This window comes from Lipophrys pholis, assembly GCF_963383615.2.
Source record: "Lipophrys pholis genome assembly, chromosome: 3".
In the NCBI taxonomy this organism is placed as follows: Eukaryota; Metazoa; Chordata; class Actinopteri; order Blenniiformes; family Blenniidae; genus Lipophrys; species Lipophrys pholis.
The window spans coordinates 23,556,177-23,575,690 of record NC_137627.1 but is presented as its reverse complement, the minus strand read 5'-3'; the positions used below and the strand labels follow the sequence as shown (position 1 = coordinate 23,575,690).

Sequence of the window (19,514 nt, the reverse complement as noted above, 5' to 3'; positions counted from 1 at the left end):
GTAAAACATATATGACATTGTTCTGACAATCATAGACATGAAGAGACATTTCAGTGGCACTGTTCTCTAATATCCTGGGCTGATGGAGTCAAGCTCAGTCTGGTGTATACATTGAGGGCTAAAGGCCATACAGTGGTTAAGAACCCCAAACTCACAGATCAGACACTGATTTTGGTAGAATGGCTGCTTGGAGTTTGTATGATATTCCTGTGCATGTTTGGGCTTTTTCAAGGTACTCCAATTTCCTGCCAACAGTTGACAGACATGTATTCGAGGTTGGCTGTCTGTCTCTCTATGTTTGCTCTGTGATAGACAACTGACCTGTCCAGGATGTAATAATGCCCAGAATTGGATGTAAAATATGAATTTATTGACTTACAAATTTGTATTAAAACTATAACAATAATTAAGGTGATTATAAAATATATGGGAACAATAAACAATTGAAACAAATCATTTTAATTACAATTTGTATATATCGCAGTAGCTGTAATAACAGCCTCGCTGAAGCGCCGGCTGTGCCTGCGAGTCAAACTGCCGGGCTCCTTTAAATTTTTCTCTTCGGTAATTTCCGTGAGGGATGAAAACGTCACTGTCGGGGAGGCCCGCCTCTTTCCTCTTTGGAGAAGACAGTCAGCCATTTTAAGTCTATCAGTCGTCATTTCACCTCGCAACAGTAGGACGGAGAACGTCAGGATTCAATTTCATCATATTTCTCTTACAACTGTGGTGGAGAATTGCCTACTATGAACTGAATCTCTTCCTCAAACCAAAAACAAGTAGATCCGAGTGAAGTGACGCATAAGCCAGTAGACTGCAGAGTGTCGAGTTGTAATTTTTTGCACCTCAATGTAGCTTGAAGGAAATGGCTGTGGAAAGCATGACTGTCCATCCAAACTCCCCAACTACCAACCACGAACACAACAGTCTCCTGACTGACGAAAGGTCGAGTAATTCTACAATCATATTTATATGAATATTTATTTGTCCTGTGCTTTTACACAAAAAGCTCGGGGTTTCTTTTTCCTTTTTTTTCTGTCAGAGGGATTAAACTCGCCTTTTCTGGAAAACAAGTACAGAGGTAAAGAACGCCATGTTGACACGACAACGCCAACTGGGAAGCCAAAAAGCACCTCGGAGAACGTTATTTTCTATTTCCCCGGTTTTTTTTTTTTTACCACCGAAATCAACCGTGGCTCGACTCCAGCCAAAAGAAAAAAAGACGACTCGAAACAGCTGATCCATTATACTTTTAACGGCCACACACTCCGCCAATTCCACGGTTACGGAGCGTCGGTGAAATACTAACTAGTTGTTTTAAAAACGACTAACTAATGGCTCAAATTAGTCATTTAATTTAGCGTAACGTCGCAGGAGTTTAAAACCACCCAAACGATCGTTTTTAGGTTTTCTTTAAAGAAGCTGCTCTCGAGCCAAGTTAGCAGTTAGCCGCCTGTTAGCTGAAATAACCATTAAGCTAACGGCTAACAACGGCCTAGTTGGACTCCGTCGACGTTTTTGTCGCGTTCAAAATATTAATTTGCATTACTACAGTCGTTGGGTAGTTATACGAGTAATGCGCGACCATAACGAAAAAAGAAGTAATTTAAACGTGAAGTTAGACGAAGCAACAATTTGTCGAGCTCGCGCTACACCCTTCAAATGATAGCCGCGCAAACTTGTAAAGAAAAGGTAAATTCAGCTCCCGAACGACATTAAAATGTTGTATTCCTCCCCGCACTCTTTTTTGTGATATGTGTTTTATAGTTCATGTAGTTTTGTTCAGTATCACTGTAAAGTTGACATTTGTTCCTAACATGTGACTTGTATTCACAGTCGTTCCCACACTTGTCTCGTCCCAAACACCCACAAAAAGTCCCTCTTCCCCTCCAAAAATCAAGTGTAAAACGTCTGCAAAGCATCCCAGAGTTGTCTCAAGTCAAACACAAAGGTCCCTTTTTCCACAGTCCCCAGTTAGTAAAATAATTATTTAAAATAATTTTTTTACTTTTTTTTTTTTTTTTGCTGTTGACCCCATTCCCCGCAAAGCTCCCCCTCTTTAGAGTCCCTGCTCAGTTTAGGGAAAACTACTTTTTCCTCAATGCTTTTCAATGAAGAAATCCGGTCACAGTAAGTATCATGGCCCTTTGCTTCCAGAATGTGGTTATGGACTCCAGCCAGCTAAAACTGTACCCTAATGCATGGTGAATCCTTTGATTCAGTCAGTCTCATTGGACCATGATAATCATGTTAACCGTTGACCTTTCTGATCTTCTCATGTCTGCTTGAAGGCAGTGTTTGTCTGGAGATTTGCACACTTCAGAGGATTGATAACTGGAAATGTTGTGGGATACAGGGCAGTTTAGATGTTGTTGCTGCTGGTGCAGCCTCTAATCAATAACTCATTAAGTAAATAACAGCTCTTCTTATCCACAGGTTTTTGTTAGTGCCAGGTTGTTCTGGTAGATTCACTTATTGCCGATCACAGACCGTTTTCTGTAGACATCATGTTGGTCTCCACTATCTGCCACAGGTTTGATGTGTATGAACAGTATGTCTACAGGCCAGTGAGGCCCCCAGACCCCCCCTCCAAATAGTACAGCCCAGACACATTCACAACAGTGTGCGTCCACAATGCAGCCAAATCCCCTGAGCTGTTACTGCGTGACGTGATGGATGTACTTGTGTTGGGTCTCGGTCAGGTTTTGAGTACATTTTCCAGCTTGTAGCACGTGTCATCATGCTAAGTAGAGAAGTGATGCAGTGAAGATGATGGGTCAGGGCTTTGGAAATGATGAAGAAATGGAAAGAGGGATGCTGTAGGACTTGATGAAGTTGGACTCTGTTGGATTTATTGGTAGAGAGATGCATAATCTGTGGTAAAGCATGGCTACATTAGTTTAATCTATTGGGGGTTTAGTTCCTGATTAAATCAAGAAAGATTGATTGTATGATAGGTGGTTGTTGTGTTAATTAGGGCCTGATATGGATTTTTTTGCCTTCCGATTCCGATGTTAGGGAATCAAAAATTCAGATAATCGATAACAGCTGATAAAAAAAACTGTTAGTGCTGGAGTGACGTGTCAATCAATGTAAATATATTAAGCAATGTGTCACATCAAAGATGGCAATGTTCGTTAAATGTAGCAGTGGCGATCAAAGCATGGACGGACATTGAGCTGACGTTGTGGGAAATGGTAAACTTATTTATTGAGTTGTTTATTTCACAAAGGAGTTAACTTACTACTGAGGTAAACTGCTCTGTTCTGTCGGCTTTTCAATCTTCAGTACTTCACCCTGCTGTGGGGTGACTGGAGCGTGAAGTAAAAGGAGTCGTCACGTAAAAACTCCTAGATACCTAACACAAGGACATCAGAAAAACATCATTTTACCTACATTTTATTAGTGAAAATTAACTAAACATCGGCCTCAATCGGACAACTTTTGGCTTGAGTCGGGCCCTGATGTTGATAATAACCAGGCTGTATGTGACATTTTTTGAAAAGAGGTTTACAAAGTCATACGGAAATCTTGATTGGGTACAATATTTTTGAACTGTCGATGGAAGATTATTTATTCAGGTTTCAGTCAGATTTAATCCAGATACCTTATCTCAGTATATTCCATGGTGGATTGAAGTCTTTACAGTTGTCACAACCTCTGATGAAACTTTATTTTTGCTCTTTTAGGGTGTTTTTCTCTTGGGATTATTTTTTCAGACCCGGTTTATGTAGTTCCACTGTACTAGTGAGACAAAAATTAAACAATTATTTGTGCTGGCTATTCTCCCTTGATGCTGAGGATGTGCTGCGCTGTACTGTAAACACGCTGCTGCTTCTCCACACAAGACAAAACCTGTCTGAGCTGTGCCAGAGACGTATCATACCCAACACACCTCTTTGAATGAGTCCGGCCTTGTTCAATTTGTCCTGGCCTCACACCTCCCACCCAGCCTCCTGCTGTCTCTACCTGCCTGCCAGCTTTGGCAGAACGGCCTCATAGTTACTGAAATCTGGATTAATGTGTCTGTAAACGTCAGGCGGGTCCACACAGACCAGATGAACACAGTAACGCCACATTATCATGGCGCTCATCCCTGCTCAGCGTTTCACACAGTGATGTTACCACCTAACAGGCTTGTTGGCATCGATATGACCTACCGGCTAACATGCAAGCCGCACTAACTCAGTTCTGCAAACAAATGTGGCGTTAACCAAAGTATGCGCTCTACCTAGTACCCGTTCTAGTTATATTTCTGTTTTTATCTTTTCTGCTTTGCTTGATCTAAAGCACTTTGTGATCTTTGACTTCGAAAATGCTTTATAAACACATTTAAATAACTTATTGTGCAACTCTTACTCTTCCAGTTTTGCGTCACAAAGTGATGTAGGGAATTTATCCTCACTGACCCTCAGATTTTGGGGAACCCGGCTCCGCTCTGTTCTCGCTCAAATCCTTCAGTGTGACAGGTCCAGAGAGCCAAAGGTGGCAGAACTTTTTTTTTTAAAGACACATCTGTCTTTTAGCAAGGTTTCTGGAGTACCTTTTTATACTTTTCAGATCCGATAGCAATGAACAATTTTGAAAATGAAGGACGGCCAGTTTTAATCCTAAAATGAGTACAATGAAAAGTGTGTGGAAGTTTGACTGTTTTCAGCTCTGCTTCTTTTAAAAAACTCTTATTCTTATTTTCCTTTTTTCTTTGTCCAGTTTACTTTTAAAGTAACTGTTATCCCTTTAAGGAGGAGATATATTTTATCTCCTGGTGCGAAAACAATATAGCAGAAGTGTAGATACATAGTCCGGGTGGTTCTGACCCTGTTGTAGAGAAAACTGTTCGACGTTACAGATTTTCTGCTGTTTGAAAGAATGTTTATTTTGGCTCTCATGCAGAGTTTTGTGTATCTACTGCACAGTTCATTGTGTTGGGCTGGGTGCCAAGTGTTTGTTAGATGACGGATAAAACGAAATTAATCGGCCACATTTTGTATATTTTTGTAAGTTGGACGATGTGTCCCAGTGTGTTTCCAAAAAGTCCTTCTTGACTGTGTATTCCACTTTGATGTGAGTCAGACGCTCAGCGTTTGCTCTGCTGCAGGTTTTTAATTGTGCACCTGTGCAGCGACTGTTCGGTTAAACATCCGTCAGAAACACACAGACTCAAAAATGTATTCAGCTATTGTCACAGTGTGAATATAATCAGCTCGAATGTTTATGAATATTGACAGAATATCTGGACGGCTGATTAGATGACTGAGCTCAGGTTGTGTCACAAAGTTCTATGATGTAACTAAATCCACAAAAAACCCACAAACAAACGTACTTATTTATTATAAGTAATGCAACAATGCCAAACAAATACAGATAAATATGAACAAAAATAAATCAATTTCTTATCATACTGTGATAAATTGTTTAATTATATTTTTAAAGTGAGTATTTTAATTAAAACTATCACTTTTTATTCATGTATTGTTAATTTTTCTTAATACAACATGAAACTTGACATCACAGCTTGATAGTCAACTGTGATGATGTTGCACAATTTAATATGAAAATATTTTGGTTCATTGTTTCTTATATGATCGTAAACACATTTTTACAATTTTTAGGGTCCTGTCTGTCAAAATTAAGCAGTTATAGTCTCAACAAGATGAAATCCTTTGAAATAAGTAGTATTTGTTTTCCAGAGCCTTGGTGGTCTTGAGATCAGGGCAGTGAGTTTGTAACTTGCGATTGGAGGTTTGAATCCCACTGAGGGTTTGCATCAGGAACGACATCCGGGTTGAAACTTGGGCCAAGTGTCACATGGCGTGCTGTGGTGACCCCTGACCCCTGAATGGAGCAGCTCAAACAACCATGATGACAGTAGGTTAGCCTGGTAGCAGCTCGGCGTCACAATTAACCAAAATGTGTCTTTCAGCTTCTGAACCGATCCGATTTATAAACTTGATTGCGTTCAAATTCTGGGAAAAAATTATTTTGCGTTCAACTGAAAAAGACCTCTGTACTTGTTTTTCTTCCAGTAAATCTGCAGTCACATGACTGAATAAAATGCACAGTGTTTTCTCACTGTTATTTTATTTTTTTTAAATAGTCCTACATTTATTTTTGGTAAATGCGTCTCGCTAACTTTTTTCACATGGTTGTTTTTCCAACAGGCGAGAAGATGGAGAGCTGGAGGAGGGCGAGCTGGAGGACGACGGTGGAGAAGTGGAGGAGGAGGACGTGGGTGGGGGTGCGTCTGCAGCCGCGGGAGGTGCAGGAGGAGGAGGAGACGGGTGCGAGGATGCGGGCGGAGGAGGTGAAGGCGGAGGGGAGGCGGCGGCGGCGGCAGAGCGACCTCAGAGAAGCCGAGAGCGTCACGGCAGCAGTGACTCGGACGAGGAGAGAGCCCACCGGCGCAAGAGGAAGCGCAAGAAAGAGCGAGAGAGGGAGCGTGAAAAGAGGCGGGCCAAGAAGAAACGCAAATCCAAACATAAAGTAAGAAATCTGGAAAGTGCAGAGCGGAAACAAGCCGCTCAAACTTCTGCACACTTCTGAATTTCTCTTGTGTTTCGTCCTCTTGTAGCGTCACGCCTCCTCTGATGATGACCACTCGGACTTCAGCGATGACTCCGACTACAGTCCCAGTGAGAAGAGAAAGTACAGAGAGTACAGTCCCCAGTATCCCCCTCCTGTAAGTCTCAACGCACTCACTTTAATCCCTCAGTAGGAATCTCAGTATTCCTCATTCCTGCGTCTTCGCTCTGTCATCAGTCTCATGGAGGATATGGCGGCCCGAAGAAGGGCGGCTACATGAAGATGGACAAACAGAGCTACGGGGGCTACGATGATTACGAAGAGGACAACTACGAGGGGGAGGAAGAGGAGGACATGGTTGACGAGGACTATGATGACTTCACCAAGGAGCTCAACCAGTACCGCAAGGCGAAGGAGGGAGGCCGCGGTGGACGAGGTGAGACACCTCGATTAGAAATACTGACAGTTCTGCTGGATGAAGGCTTTTTTCATCCCTCTTCCTGAAAACACAGACAAGTGACAGCAGCTAACAACACATTTAGGATGAGCAGACAGGATTCATACCAAAGTAAATACTGTAGCACGAGCTTCATGTGCACACGTCTCACATTTAAGGTCTTCCTTTAGATTTTCTGGAGAAACGCATCAATAGGGTGCACTGGCTTGGAGGAAGAGCCATGAAAAGTAAATCAGAATGGTGTTTAATTTAAAAAATGTTTTACCTCGTTTACCGAATTTGCTCCTGTGCCCAATGAAGATGCTGCACTAACGGGCTGTTTGGTGTCCTCCATATCAAGTTGGTTCTGTCGCGACCAGATCAACTGCCCATTCGCGCGTGCACGGTGACATGTTTGATAGCATGTGCGGCGGCATGTCGACTTGGACAAAGTGCCCAAAATGCAATTTCTGAGACAGTCAGGGATTTTTGCACTGCAAATGTGTTAATCGATTTGAAATCTGAAGCAGATTAATCACGATGATGGATTATTCCTCCTTAACGCGTCTATTTTGACAGCCCTATTTCAATGATATGACTCCCAAGTTAAAGCCAATCCAATTCTCCGTCTTCATTTTCGTCTTTGTGTTGTTGCAGGGATGAGAGGTCGTATGAAGATGCAGAGAGGCCGCGGCGGAATGAGAGGGGGCCGTAGAGGAAGAGGAGGAAGTCGAGGAAGAGGACGAGGCGGGAAGATGGGAGGAGACGATGATGGGGACGGTTATGGAGACGAAATGGAGGTGAGTCAAACTCCAGAAAACTGATTCCTGTTCAATTATTCCATTTGATTTCTCCTGTCTTCTGTGTGCTAACCCTAAGTTTACATTTTATTTGTAACATTTCCATTAAACAACACAACATGATGAAGATGATGAGATAGAAATGACCAATGATTGTTGGTGGTCTTCCTAAAGAGACAGATTATTTTCCTTTTTAATGGAACAACTGTGAGATAATAAAAACATTGTTGAATTGTTTGCATTCCTCCTTCTTTGCCCGGAATTAACCAAACAACTAATTACTTTAGATAAATTATTGATATAAGAAGGTTTTTCCACTCTGTGCTCACAGATTCTCACAGTCGCACTGGACTGATGTTTAAATCCAGTCCGATATGCTTCTTCATGTTCAGATTGAAGTCGATCCTACAGTTAGAGTCACAGTTAAAAAAAAAGTCAGCTGATAACGTCATGTAAAGTCCTGAATTTTCCTCTTTTTTGTGATTGTTTCTTTCATTTATATTTAAAATTGACCAAGATAAAATGCTTGCCTCTGTTCTTACAGTATGGCGAAGAGGACTACATGGGGGACAATATGGGAGAGGAGGACTACGATGACTACTCAAAAGAGCTCAATCAATACAGGAAGTCCAAAGATCGAGGCAGAGGTTTGTTTCCCTTCTTTTTCTCTCAAAGAAACACACATTTTACACTAATGACTGAAAATTCACTCACCCTGTTTATAAATGTGTGTCCCATCAGGTAAAGGACTCCGCGGCCGAGGCCGGGGGAAAGGAGGGCGAGGTATGCTCCGAGGAGGAAAGGGTCGAAACCGAGGCAGAGGGAGAGGAGACATGGGGATGGACGACGACAACAACGGAGACATGGACCACGGGTTAAAGCTCCATGTGAGATCAGAGTGATCAGAGTCACCGTCAGGACAGTACAGAGGAGCGCAAAGTGATTTTACTGTGTGTGTTTGGTTCAGGATGGAGGTCCAGGAGACGGACCTGGACCAGGAAGGAGGAACCACAATGACAAACATCAGGATAAGAAAGGAAAAGCCATCTGCAAGTACTACATCGAGGGCCGCTGCACCTGGGTGAGTTTGGAGCAGAGAACCACATCCCTCCTTCCTTCTAGATCAGAGGTCTGCAACCTGCTGCCCTGCAGCCACGTGTGGCTCTTCAACATATCTGTAGCAGCTCCATGAAGCTTTCACAAGATGGAGTGAAAATAAACATTTGTTTTCATTTTTATTTGATTTGCACACCACACTGATTTTCAAAACTGGTCTAATCCCCAGGATGGAATCAGCTAAATAGCTTTGAGGATAAGAAGAAAAAAAAATGTGTGTGGGGGGGTAGAAATAGGTAATAAAGAAGAAAAAAATGGAAAAAGATCAAAAGGAAAAGAAAGAAATAGCTAAACAGGGTTAGACACAGGATGAAGGAAAATGGACACAGAGTGAGATGCCAAACAACCCAACTAAAAGATAAAAACTGTCACAGATAGACGAGTGGGGGTCGAGACAAATCAGGACGGCTCAAATCAATAATCAATAATCATGCTGAAAACCAACAAAACAAATCTAGTATGACACAAGAGGGCCACAAAAACACAAAACTGAAACAAACAAAATTAATGACATTTTTAGTAACTCTGCAGCTCAGTGTTATGAGATGACAGCGTGCAGACAGTGCCTCCTGCTGGTGTGAAAGTGCAGTGCATGCAGCCGTCAGCAAAGCACATCACATTTCCTTTGACTAAAGATTTCTCTTGTTAGAACATTTTTCTGTTCAGCTCCAAGATTATTTGGTCTTGATTACTTGATTGAAACACACTGAATAAGATATTTTTACAAAAAAAAAGCGTACATAAGAACTTTAATTTCATTTAGTGGAGTTTGACTCCATCGATCACATGAACGTAGGCCCAGTTGATTCTCAGTCAACACTTTTCAAAACAGCCTTAGCATGTTAAACACTGTGAGAGATGTGTTGAATATTCAGTCATTCATACGATTTGATTCAGAAAAACTTAGTTTCAGTTTTTTTGTTTGATTTTATTAAAAACGTTTCGCTTAGATTTTGATTTAGCTTTTATAAACAAACAGAGAACAAAAACATGAACATTGCTTGGGTATCAGCATTACATTTAAACTTACTAATTAGTCCTTCCGCCAGTTAGAGTTTTGTATTCAGTCCATTTTTTCCATTTACTGTCCATTTGTTCTTCTTGTCGCAGTTTGTGGCATAGTTTTTCCATTGTGTCGATTACTTCAATATTCATCAACCAGTGGTCCTTTGTGGGTGAATTTATATATCCTCATAATAGCTTTTCTTCATGCTACTAGTAGTATTTTAATCAAGTATCTATCGTTTCCTATTTCTCTCTGTCTCTCGCTCTCTCTCCATGTCAATGTTCATGTCCAGATTTCATCATTACCTTTTTCTACCACCAGGGGGACCACTGTAACTTCAGCCATGACATCGAGCTGCCAAAGAAAAAAGAGCTGTGCAAATTCTACATTACTGGATACTGCGCCCGGGCCGACCACTGTCCGTACATGCATGATATCCTTTACTCTTTATACAATGACAATGACACTTTTTTACTTGTGTTACATCACTGAATTGAGTCTATGAAAGATTTACTCTGGTGTTTGTTTGTTATTGTTCCTCCTTGACGCCTTTGCCACGTGAATTTCCCTGTAAGCTCTTCCACACGACAGGAAACTGTGTCAACGGTGATGAGTGCATGTTCTCCCACGACTCCCTCAACGACGACACTCAGGAGCTGCTCAACAAGGTGAGAGCTTCCGGCCAGTTTGTACAGTTTAATACACTCACGGTCCACGACAGGAGGATACACCAGTGTGATCCAGCACAACAGACACATAATCTCATATGTTTAAACTCTGCCCCTCGAGTACAGGTAGATGGAAATACATCTATAGATAATGTAGTTGTGAAGCATGCTTTAAATGATATTTTTTTTCTGAAGATCTTCTGTTAAACTAAATATTTCCTATTTCGATTTCTGTCAAATGTGTCTTCATTTTTCAAAGACAATGGCAGTTCTCCTACTTAGAAAAGTTATCTCAATACATGGAAGTCATGTATCCACATTATTGTAAAGACAAAAAGATTAGCTGCAGTCACAGTTGTGCCGAGCCACGGCCTGTAGAGTCTTTTTGATGGTGCAGCAGCTCCATGAGGTCGACTCAGTCACAGTAATCATATTAAAGATTGTCAGGTAGACTCTGATCAGAATCACTGCGATGGAGAGTTTAAGGTGTCAATAAACATGTGAAGTGCATAAATATTTTCTTCTTTCTTCAGTCTGTTTGAAAAGTGAATGCAATTAATACAGATTAAAAATGAATATTTAATCATGATTAATTGAAATTAATTTACAGCAACCTTGTGATTAATTGATTCAAGATTTTAATTGTTTGACAGCTCTAGAAAAAACTGAAACATACAGCCAAGGTAATTGTAGAACCATGCAGTTTATCAGTATACAACATATTTCCTATTCAATGTTTTTCTAGTTAACTAGTTGACTAATGAATATATTGTTTGGATCTGAACTGACGTTAGTTCCACTGTTGTTTTCATTAATAATGAAAGAGCCTTTGAGACTTAGTGGCTTGCTCCTCTGTTGGTCCTCTGTAGATGTTGGCTGAAGATGCGGAGGCTGGAGCCGAGGATGAGAAAGAGGTGGAGGAACTGAAGAAGCAGGGAATCAACCCTCTCCCTAAACCCCCCCCTGGAGTCGGCCTCCTCCCCACCCCTCCTCGGCCGATTCCTGTGGACACCTCTATCCCACCTGGGGAGTTCTGTGGGCCCCCGCCCGGTGACTTTGGGGGTCCTCCTGGGCCGAACCAGGGTCCCATGTCTAACATGCCCCCCCCTGTACTCGGCCCCATTCCAGGGCCGAACCCTTGTCTTGGCCCACCACTTATCGGTCCTGACGGAAATCCCTTTCAAGGTGGACCCCCTCCTCCTGGACCTCCTCCCCCTCCTCACATGGGTCCCCCTCCTCCTGGTGGGGGACCAGCAGCCACGGCGGCGGCACTGGCGGCTGCAGCCGCGGCAGCTGCAGCGGCTGCAGCCGCAGGTGGCGGTTGCCTCGGGAAGAAGATCCCCTCCTTGTTTGAGATTAAAGTTCAGCCAACAGGACAACTGGCTCAGAAACTGGCTGTCAGGTAAGATATTTTAAAACTTTAAAATAAGAATTGAATATTTTATTAAAAAGATCAGGTCAAATCTGAGCTCCCAGCTGCAGACAACAAGTATTTCCTCCGACAGACAAGAAACATTTCTTGGCTTGATTAGATGAATTCCTTTATTGTTGTTATAGAATGAAATAGTTAAATAATGTTGACATTTGATGCACCATATAAAAATAAATGAAAATTGTTTAAAACAAATTGTCTGAGAATAAAAATAAGCAGAATAAATCAGTGGGATTTTCTGGGGGTTTTCATACATCAGTCTTGGCCATCCTGGAATCGGTCAGTTATATTATCAAGACTTCAGTGCTCGTAAAAAAAAAACCTCCGGTGTTGTGATTGTTTAAAAACTATTTGCCGTTGTGCAGAGACTCTGCCGCTCCTCTTCGAGTCTTTCAGCATGAAGCTCCTCTCTGGGGGCTTTTTCACCAGAAAGAACCAGGTGCCAGTTCGAGGCCAGTGCCGAGTTTAGCACCAGTTCTTAGTCTTTCCACGTCCCGCTATTATTTTCTACCCCACAGAACTTTTTTATAATGAAGCCGTACTTTTGGTTCATCAGCAACTACAAAACATACTTCTGTAAATGAAAGCTTGCATTTGTTTTTTGCCATAAAATGAGCGTTTTGGTGGCACTTCATGTGAAAGAGAACTTTGATTGTCGATCATCGTGTGTTTACGTAGGTTGTCATTGGAAACGGTTGTAGAGCTGTGTTCTATCATTCTACACCCCCATTCCTCCTGAAGCATTGGATTCAGACGTCCAGAAAAACAGTGAAAGGAGCTGAAATTCTCAATGTAATACCAGAATGTTGAAAAATAAGACCCAAGCTCATTCAGGCGTTATTATTTTATTTATTTTTTTCTCTCTATGGCCACCCCGTGGCTCCGGACTAAAATAAGATGGATGTGAAAAAACACAAATAGAGCGACGAGGAGATAGAATGTTTTCTCGCTCTTTAGTCTGCATCCCGGACCAAAGCGATGATTACAGTCCGTCAACTCGTACCAGTATGAGCGCCAAATTGGTGAAATCAGTGACGTACGCCGTGTTGGAGTCACGCACTGACGTGGCTCTCACTTGGCTCCATTTACGGTGGAAAAACAACCGGTTCTTTGGCGGTGCTCTTTTAGGAACTGGCACCGGCTCTGAACTAGAACCTGGTTCTTTTTGGTGGAAAAGCCCTATCTCAGTCCTAAACTCGTCTTCATCCCTCTCGTTGTCTCAGGACTCAGACTCCGAGTGGAACCCCAGGGCAGCCAACAGCACCTGGACCCCAGGGGGCCCCCGGAGGTGCCCCTCCCCACTTCCCTCCCCCGCCTGGCATGATGCCCCCTGACATGCAGAACATGGGCCCCGGTGGTCCTCCCATGATGGGAGGGTTCCCGCCTGGCGAAGGGCCTCCTCCTGGTCCTTCGCAGGGTGGAGGGAACTTCTTCAATGACTTTTACAACCAGCAGGAGGGCATGTCGATGGAGGGAGTGGTGCAAGAAGGTGAGTCACAACCCATCGCTTTTCCACTCACACTGTCGCTCTGCTTTGACCCTAACGGACACTTCACTTTCTCTCAGGCGATAACTACCAGGGTTTCCCCGGCATGGACGAGAGAGGAGCCGCCGGCAGTTTTCAATCCGGAGGGCAAGAAGGCTCGGCAAACGGGGCCTCAGCCAATCAGGGAGGGATTTCCGTGCCCGACTTCCTACCTCCGGCACAGCGCGTCCTGTTCATGAGGATTCAACAGAAGCAGCAGGAGGAGGAGGAGAGAGCTCGCAGGATGGCCGAGGGAGGAGCAGAGAAGAGCAAGGATGCTGAAGGTAGTAAAACACTCTTTATTACAAAAGATGAAATCTACCAGATTTTCTGTTGCGTCACTCTAAACCTGGAAACGTTTATCCATGCCAAATGTTTAATCTGCTGAAATGTATTCTATATTCATCCATCCGTCGTCTGGATGCTTTATTCACTACGACGATGTCTGGAGTTGATCCAAGTTGTTTTTGACCCTCAATAAGTCAAAGAATGTAGGATTTCCATCCCTTCCTGGCTGAGCTTTTCCCTGCATATCAGTGCTTCTAGAACAACGGTTCAATATGCCTGCTTTGTTTATTCCCTGATTGATATGGTGGTTCACGTAAATTTCTTTGCTGTTGTCTTCAATCCAGCGGTGAGCGACATCAAACTTACTGTTACTAATAAACTGAAGAGATAAATAAAATCACAGTCTGGAGAAGCCTGAACATAACGAGAGCTGTTCGTATGTCAGCGATTGACTGTGTTGTTTGTTTCTCCTGTTAAAATAAGTTAATGATTAGGGTTATGAATGGTTAGCTCAACATAAAGCATCCAGTCAAAGAAGTGATGCACAGTAAAACACAACAAAAATAAAATACAGACTGAATCACATCGTACTAATGCCTGATCACCACACCACACCCTGATCTGTGATTGTTGTTATTTATTAACCATGTAAACAGGATGTGAGGTGCACTGTTAATTATTATTAATCAGGAGATATTAAAGAAAGAAAAAGAAACAAATAATTATGTAATAAATGTAATTTTAAGGAACAGGAAGAAGTCTGCATGATCTTTTTATCATTTTACTAACTTTGCCACAGTCATGGAGGATTCATGTGACGTCTGTCTGTGGTTCTTCCTTCAGGCGACTCGGGGAACTGGTACTCCAGTGAGGATGAAGATGGTGGCAGCAGTGTGACCTCCATCCTGAAGACCCTCCGTCAGCAGACGCAGGCTCCTCAGAAGTCCGACGGCCTTCCCGGCAATCCTCGTCTCCAGAAGGCTGCAAACCCCCCCAGTCGGCCCACGGACCCCCGCCTGGCCCGGGACCCTCGCCTGGCGCGCGCCGAGGCAGGCCAAACCGACCCCGGCCACTCAGCGACAACTCCTTCGTCATCCGGACCGCCTGCGGACCCCCGGTTAGCCCGGCTCGCCACCTCGTCGGGATCTGCCTCCCGCTCGCCCCCCACCCTAAAGCCAGAGCCCCCGCTGGTGTATAAACCCCCGCCGCTCACGGCCCCCGCGGCGGAAGAGGAGGAGACGGAGCGGGTGCTGAGGGACAAACCGGTGCCGATCCCTCTGGACCCCCTCATGGGGATGGCCCTGAGGGACCCCCGCTCTCAGCTGAAGCAGTTCAGCCACATCAAAAAGGACATTGTCCTGCACATGCCCCCCTTCCACAAGACCATCACCTGGTCCCCCGAAGACTTGCTCCCCCTCCCCCTCCCCAAACAGGACCTGCTCCCCCTGCCGCCGGGCATCCCCCCTGTTCCCTCCCTTGAACCCCGCCCTACCCGCCCCCAGCAGCAGCAGCAGCAGCAGCACTCACAGCCCCCTCCCATGCAGCCCGCTCCTTCCGTAGACCCCCCCGCGCCCCCCTCCTCCTCCTCGGGCTCCTCCCTCCCAGACTTTGAGCTGCTGTCTCGTATCCTGAAGACTGTAAACTCCAGCGCGTCCCAGAGCCCCTCCCCTCCTCTTTTAACACCCGGCCCTGCCACCCTCATGGCCCAGCCCCCCCCAATGCCCCCTGCACCTCCAGAAAAGCCCATAGACCCCCGCATGGTCCGTAAAGCCCCCGCGGACCCCCGCCTCCAGCCACAGAAGTCAGCACTGAAGCAGCCACCAGAACCTGCTGCTCCTCCTCCTCCTCAACCCTCCACGTCACCGTCAACGACATCGGGCTCCTCGCCGCCGGCCATCGCCCCCTACGACCCTCGCCTGCTCACAGCCGGTGGAGCCGGGCGCGGCGCCGGGGCCGGGGCTCCAGGGGGCGCCAGTGTGCTGAGCAACATCAGCCTGTATGACCCCCGGACTAACAAACCAGGCAGTCCCGGAGCCGGCTCCAACAACTCCCCCAACTCCTCGGGCACCGAGTCCAGCAAACCCAAACCCAAGGAGCCGCTGTTCGTCCGCAAGTCGGCGCTCGACCAGCCGGAGCCGGAGAAGAGCACCGAGCAGGGAACAGACCGCTACAACAGCTACAACCGACCCCGGCCCAAACCCGCTCCCTCGCCCAACTCCACCACACCGGGGGGCCCCGCCGCCACGGGCCCAGGGGCTCCCGGAGCCGCTGCCGACCAGGGGCCGGCGGGCGTCCACAACCTCCCCGTGTCCTCACTGTTCGGTGTGGTGAAGCAGGCCGCCAAGCCGGGCGGCGCCAGCAGCCCGTTCGGAGGAAACAGCCCGGCACAGTCAGAGCAGACAGCGGCAGAGCAGGACAACGCCTCCCTGAAAGACGTTTTCAAAGGCTTCGACCCGACGGCATCGCCCTTCTGCCAGTGACGACCCCCCCCCACACACACACACACACACACACACACACACACACTTGATGCTTTCAGGTGCTGCCTTGTTTTAACTGTGTTGGACGCTGAGCTGATCGGTGAAAAACTGAGTGAACGGAACTCCTAGGGGTCAACCTGTAAGAGACTGGTTCAAGACACACGCACACACACATACACACACATGCACAGATGCAGATTCTATGAAAGACTGAGGGTTTAGGGGAACGGGTTTGAAGTTAAATTTCTATTTTAAACAAACATATTGACGTATAAATAGACGTATTCTCTTCATCTCAGTGATTAGTGGAAACAGTTAATCAAACAGCAGCAAATAAACGATTTTAGCATAACTTCTCATTTTTTTCTGTTTGGAATCCTCGACTTATTTTCTCAGCTAATTTTCACGTATTGAAAGCAGTGTTTGTTTGTTTGTTTTGGACGTGGCGGTTCATCCAGTCACCTCTTCATCTCCTCGTGGGTGTTTCAGTTTTTTTTGCTGGGATCAGGAACGAATCACTGCCTTTTCATGCACTGCCCTCCTCTTATTGTTTCCTCCAACTATCAAAAGTTCTGTTTCTTCTCACGTTTTCCTGCAGAGGCGTTTGCAAATATCTAAATATAAATCTATATTCTGCTTGATTTGTTTTGTTTTTTTTAGTATTTATTTTTCTACTTCTTTGCACTGTCAGCTTGCATTCTGAAGCTTGTAATCACATTTTTAATGTCTGTATAAACTGTTCCAGATGTTCATAAACTTGTTTCATTTGTCACATTCGGCTCTTTTCTCTGAAAGGGGTTGAGAGGAAGTAACCTTTGACCTTTCAGTGAAACGTCTGTAACCACTTTTTCAGATCAATTACACAGATTTTGCCTTTAATAGTCATTTTGCTGCACAAAGACAAAAGCTTTGAACATGTTGCATTATTGGTTGATCGATGGCTTCGATAAAGTAGAGTAGGGGAAACAGCGCCCCCCTCCTGTGGCACGTCGTAGGCAGCTGCTGGTTCACTGGAGCGTCACTTTCATTTACTACGTCCCGATCGCAGTCGGATTTCAGTCACTGACGTCTAACACTTTGACTCACCTTGTGTATTTAACTGGTTTGTTGCGGATTTCTGAGAGCAGGCGGAGAGAATCGGGATTAATTTGCCGCGTCGATGTGCAAACTTTTGGACCGTGACAATCGTACACTACTTTTGGATTCAGTTGTTGAGTCCCTGAGGCAGTGAGAACGCTTCTATTGGTCCAAACTGATGTGAAAGCAAGAGTGACTTGATACTCATCTCGGACCAAAAGATGTAAATAAGACCAACTGAGACTTCAACATTAATGCTGTGTGCCAATGTTGAATTTTAACATTCAGTAAGACGTGAGAAGGTTTCCAAACTGCAGCAGGAATTTCTGAAAAAGACTTTAGATGGACTCAGTTTTCTTGTTCGATGTTCTCAAGGGATTCGATACTTTTTATCTTAAGAACCAAAATCAGGTAATACCAGGTTCACTTAATGTCAGCGGCTCGTCTAAAATTATTCTCTCATTTTCTGCACAAACTTAACCAAACCGATGTGAACAGAAAGTTACAAACACATGTTAAAATGTGTTTTCCTCAAGCACCAGGTGATTCCGTGTCTTTGCAGAACTTGAAAACGTCATGGAAGCGTTCAGATTGTACAAAACAGCTCTCAGGATCATCTCCAACCGTCGTCTTGTACAAATGTTGATCATTTTTAATTTATTTTTTTTATACTCGGGTAAATTTCCTTCCTCACATTTGTTTTTTCTTTTTTTTTTTTTTTACCTGAATCAGTTTCTGTGTGGCAGGAATCGAGAGCGAGCGAGGCTCATTTCTTCATCTGGTTTTTGTGTTTTGAAGATTCACTAACAGGAAACTCGGCTGCAGTCGGTGTGAAACTTTTTTTGTTTTATACATTTTGTTTGTTTGTTGCTCTGTAAAGTTGACCAGCTGTCCTTCCTTTGGAAGAGTTTTCTAACTGTACACTGTAGGTGAGACTGTAAGTATTTAAATAAAGTTGATACATGATCAACCAGGTAAAAAAAAAACCAAAGTTTTCTTTGTGTGATTTATAACTTGACTCTGCATGTTCTTTAAAAAACAGATCTTTCCCTCCGACACCCCGGGAAAACTTAACATCTAAAATGATGGACATGCAAACACGGAGTTGTGTTTTTCCTCTCCACACTTTGTTTAAATTCTTTGTGTGATTTTTTTTTCTCTCTAATTGATTTGCTAAAAAAAAGGTTTTGTCAAATATAGTTATTTTGTGACTTTTTAAAGTTATTGAAAGTTCCATTTTAGACATTAATTAGCAATGAAATCTAGGTCATGTTATGCAAAATTAATTTTCTAATGTTTTTCCAACAGCAACAATCGTCGCCACACCTGGACTGACGCCCCAGAAGTGAAGACAGTCTGTCCTCTCTCTCCCTGGCTTGTTTCAGTTTTTAAAAAGTGTGTTGCTCCAACGAGCCAATCGGAAATCAAACCCTCTATAGTGTCATCGGGGGTTTAGCCAATCCCAATCAAGGTAGGCCCTCCCTTTGACCCTCCCGCAATTAGGCAGCTCTGCTCTGGCACATGGCACCACGAGAGAAAGTACTTCCTCCTCTTCCCAAGATGGGCATGTGTGGGCGGAGCCAGTCCAGCTCACACAGACACAGCAGATTCTGAATGCAGCTCCTATGATCCAATATTCAAATGGATGAAAATCAAGAAAAAAAAATGGATTTGGGGCAATAAACTGTGAATAGAACGTTTTTGGACCAAAGAGACCATGTGAAAGTGCTGATGTAGAATTTGACCTCTTTAAAATTATTTATGACTAGTTATTAAAATTTTTATAAAATTTTAAACAATAATTAGCCATGGACTCTGTTTCAAAGTGTTAGAAACACTCATCTTAGAGATGCTTTTTTTAGAACCAAAGTCCAATTATTTGTGTTTTTTGCAATAAAGCGTACACTGTTAGCACTTTAGAATTTTTTTCAGTAGTTGACGAAACATTTTGTGGCGGTATTTAACATTTTTCAGTATTTGTTTTTAACTTGCTGTTATTTTCTTTCCACAGTCAGCCGTACAGTACAAATGTAGTTTTCTTCTTCATATTTTAAAGCAAATATGAGATTCAAAGCAGAGAAGCACAACAGTGTCTTTCACACAGACCTGGAGAGACTGCCGGAGGCTATGGAGCGCTGTTTTCTGCGCATCTTCCTCCATGGTA

At 44.0% G+C, this 19,514-nt stretch overlaps 1 protein-coding gene across 1 annotated transcript; it reads left to right on the top strand.

The window, feature by feature from the left end:
- The first annotated feature begins 622 nt into the window (after nucleotides 1–622).
- zc3h4 (zinc finger CCCH-type containing 4) lies at nucleotides 623–18,320 on the top strand. Its single transcript, XM_080459628.1, has 14 exons — nucleotides 623–945; nucleotides 6,162–6,483; nucleotides 6,572–6,679; nucleotides 6,760–6,958; nucleotides 7,616–7,758; nucleotides 8,303–8,405; nucleotides 8,500–8,645; nucleotides 8,726–8,839; nucleotides 10,202–10,313; nucleotides 10,439–10,548; nucleotides 11,418–11,950; nucleotides 13,204–13,469; nucleotides 13,547–13,789; nucleotides 14,637–18,320. The coding sequence occupies exons 1-14, from the start codon at nucleotides 866–868 to the stop codon at nucleotides 16,271–16,273; spliced, it is 4,116 nt and encodes a 1,371-aa protein (XP_080315754.1). The 5' UTR covers nucleotides 623–865; the 3' UTR covers nucleotides 16,274–18,320.
- The last annotated feature ends 1,194 nt before the right edge of the window (nucleotides 18,321–19,514 follow it).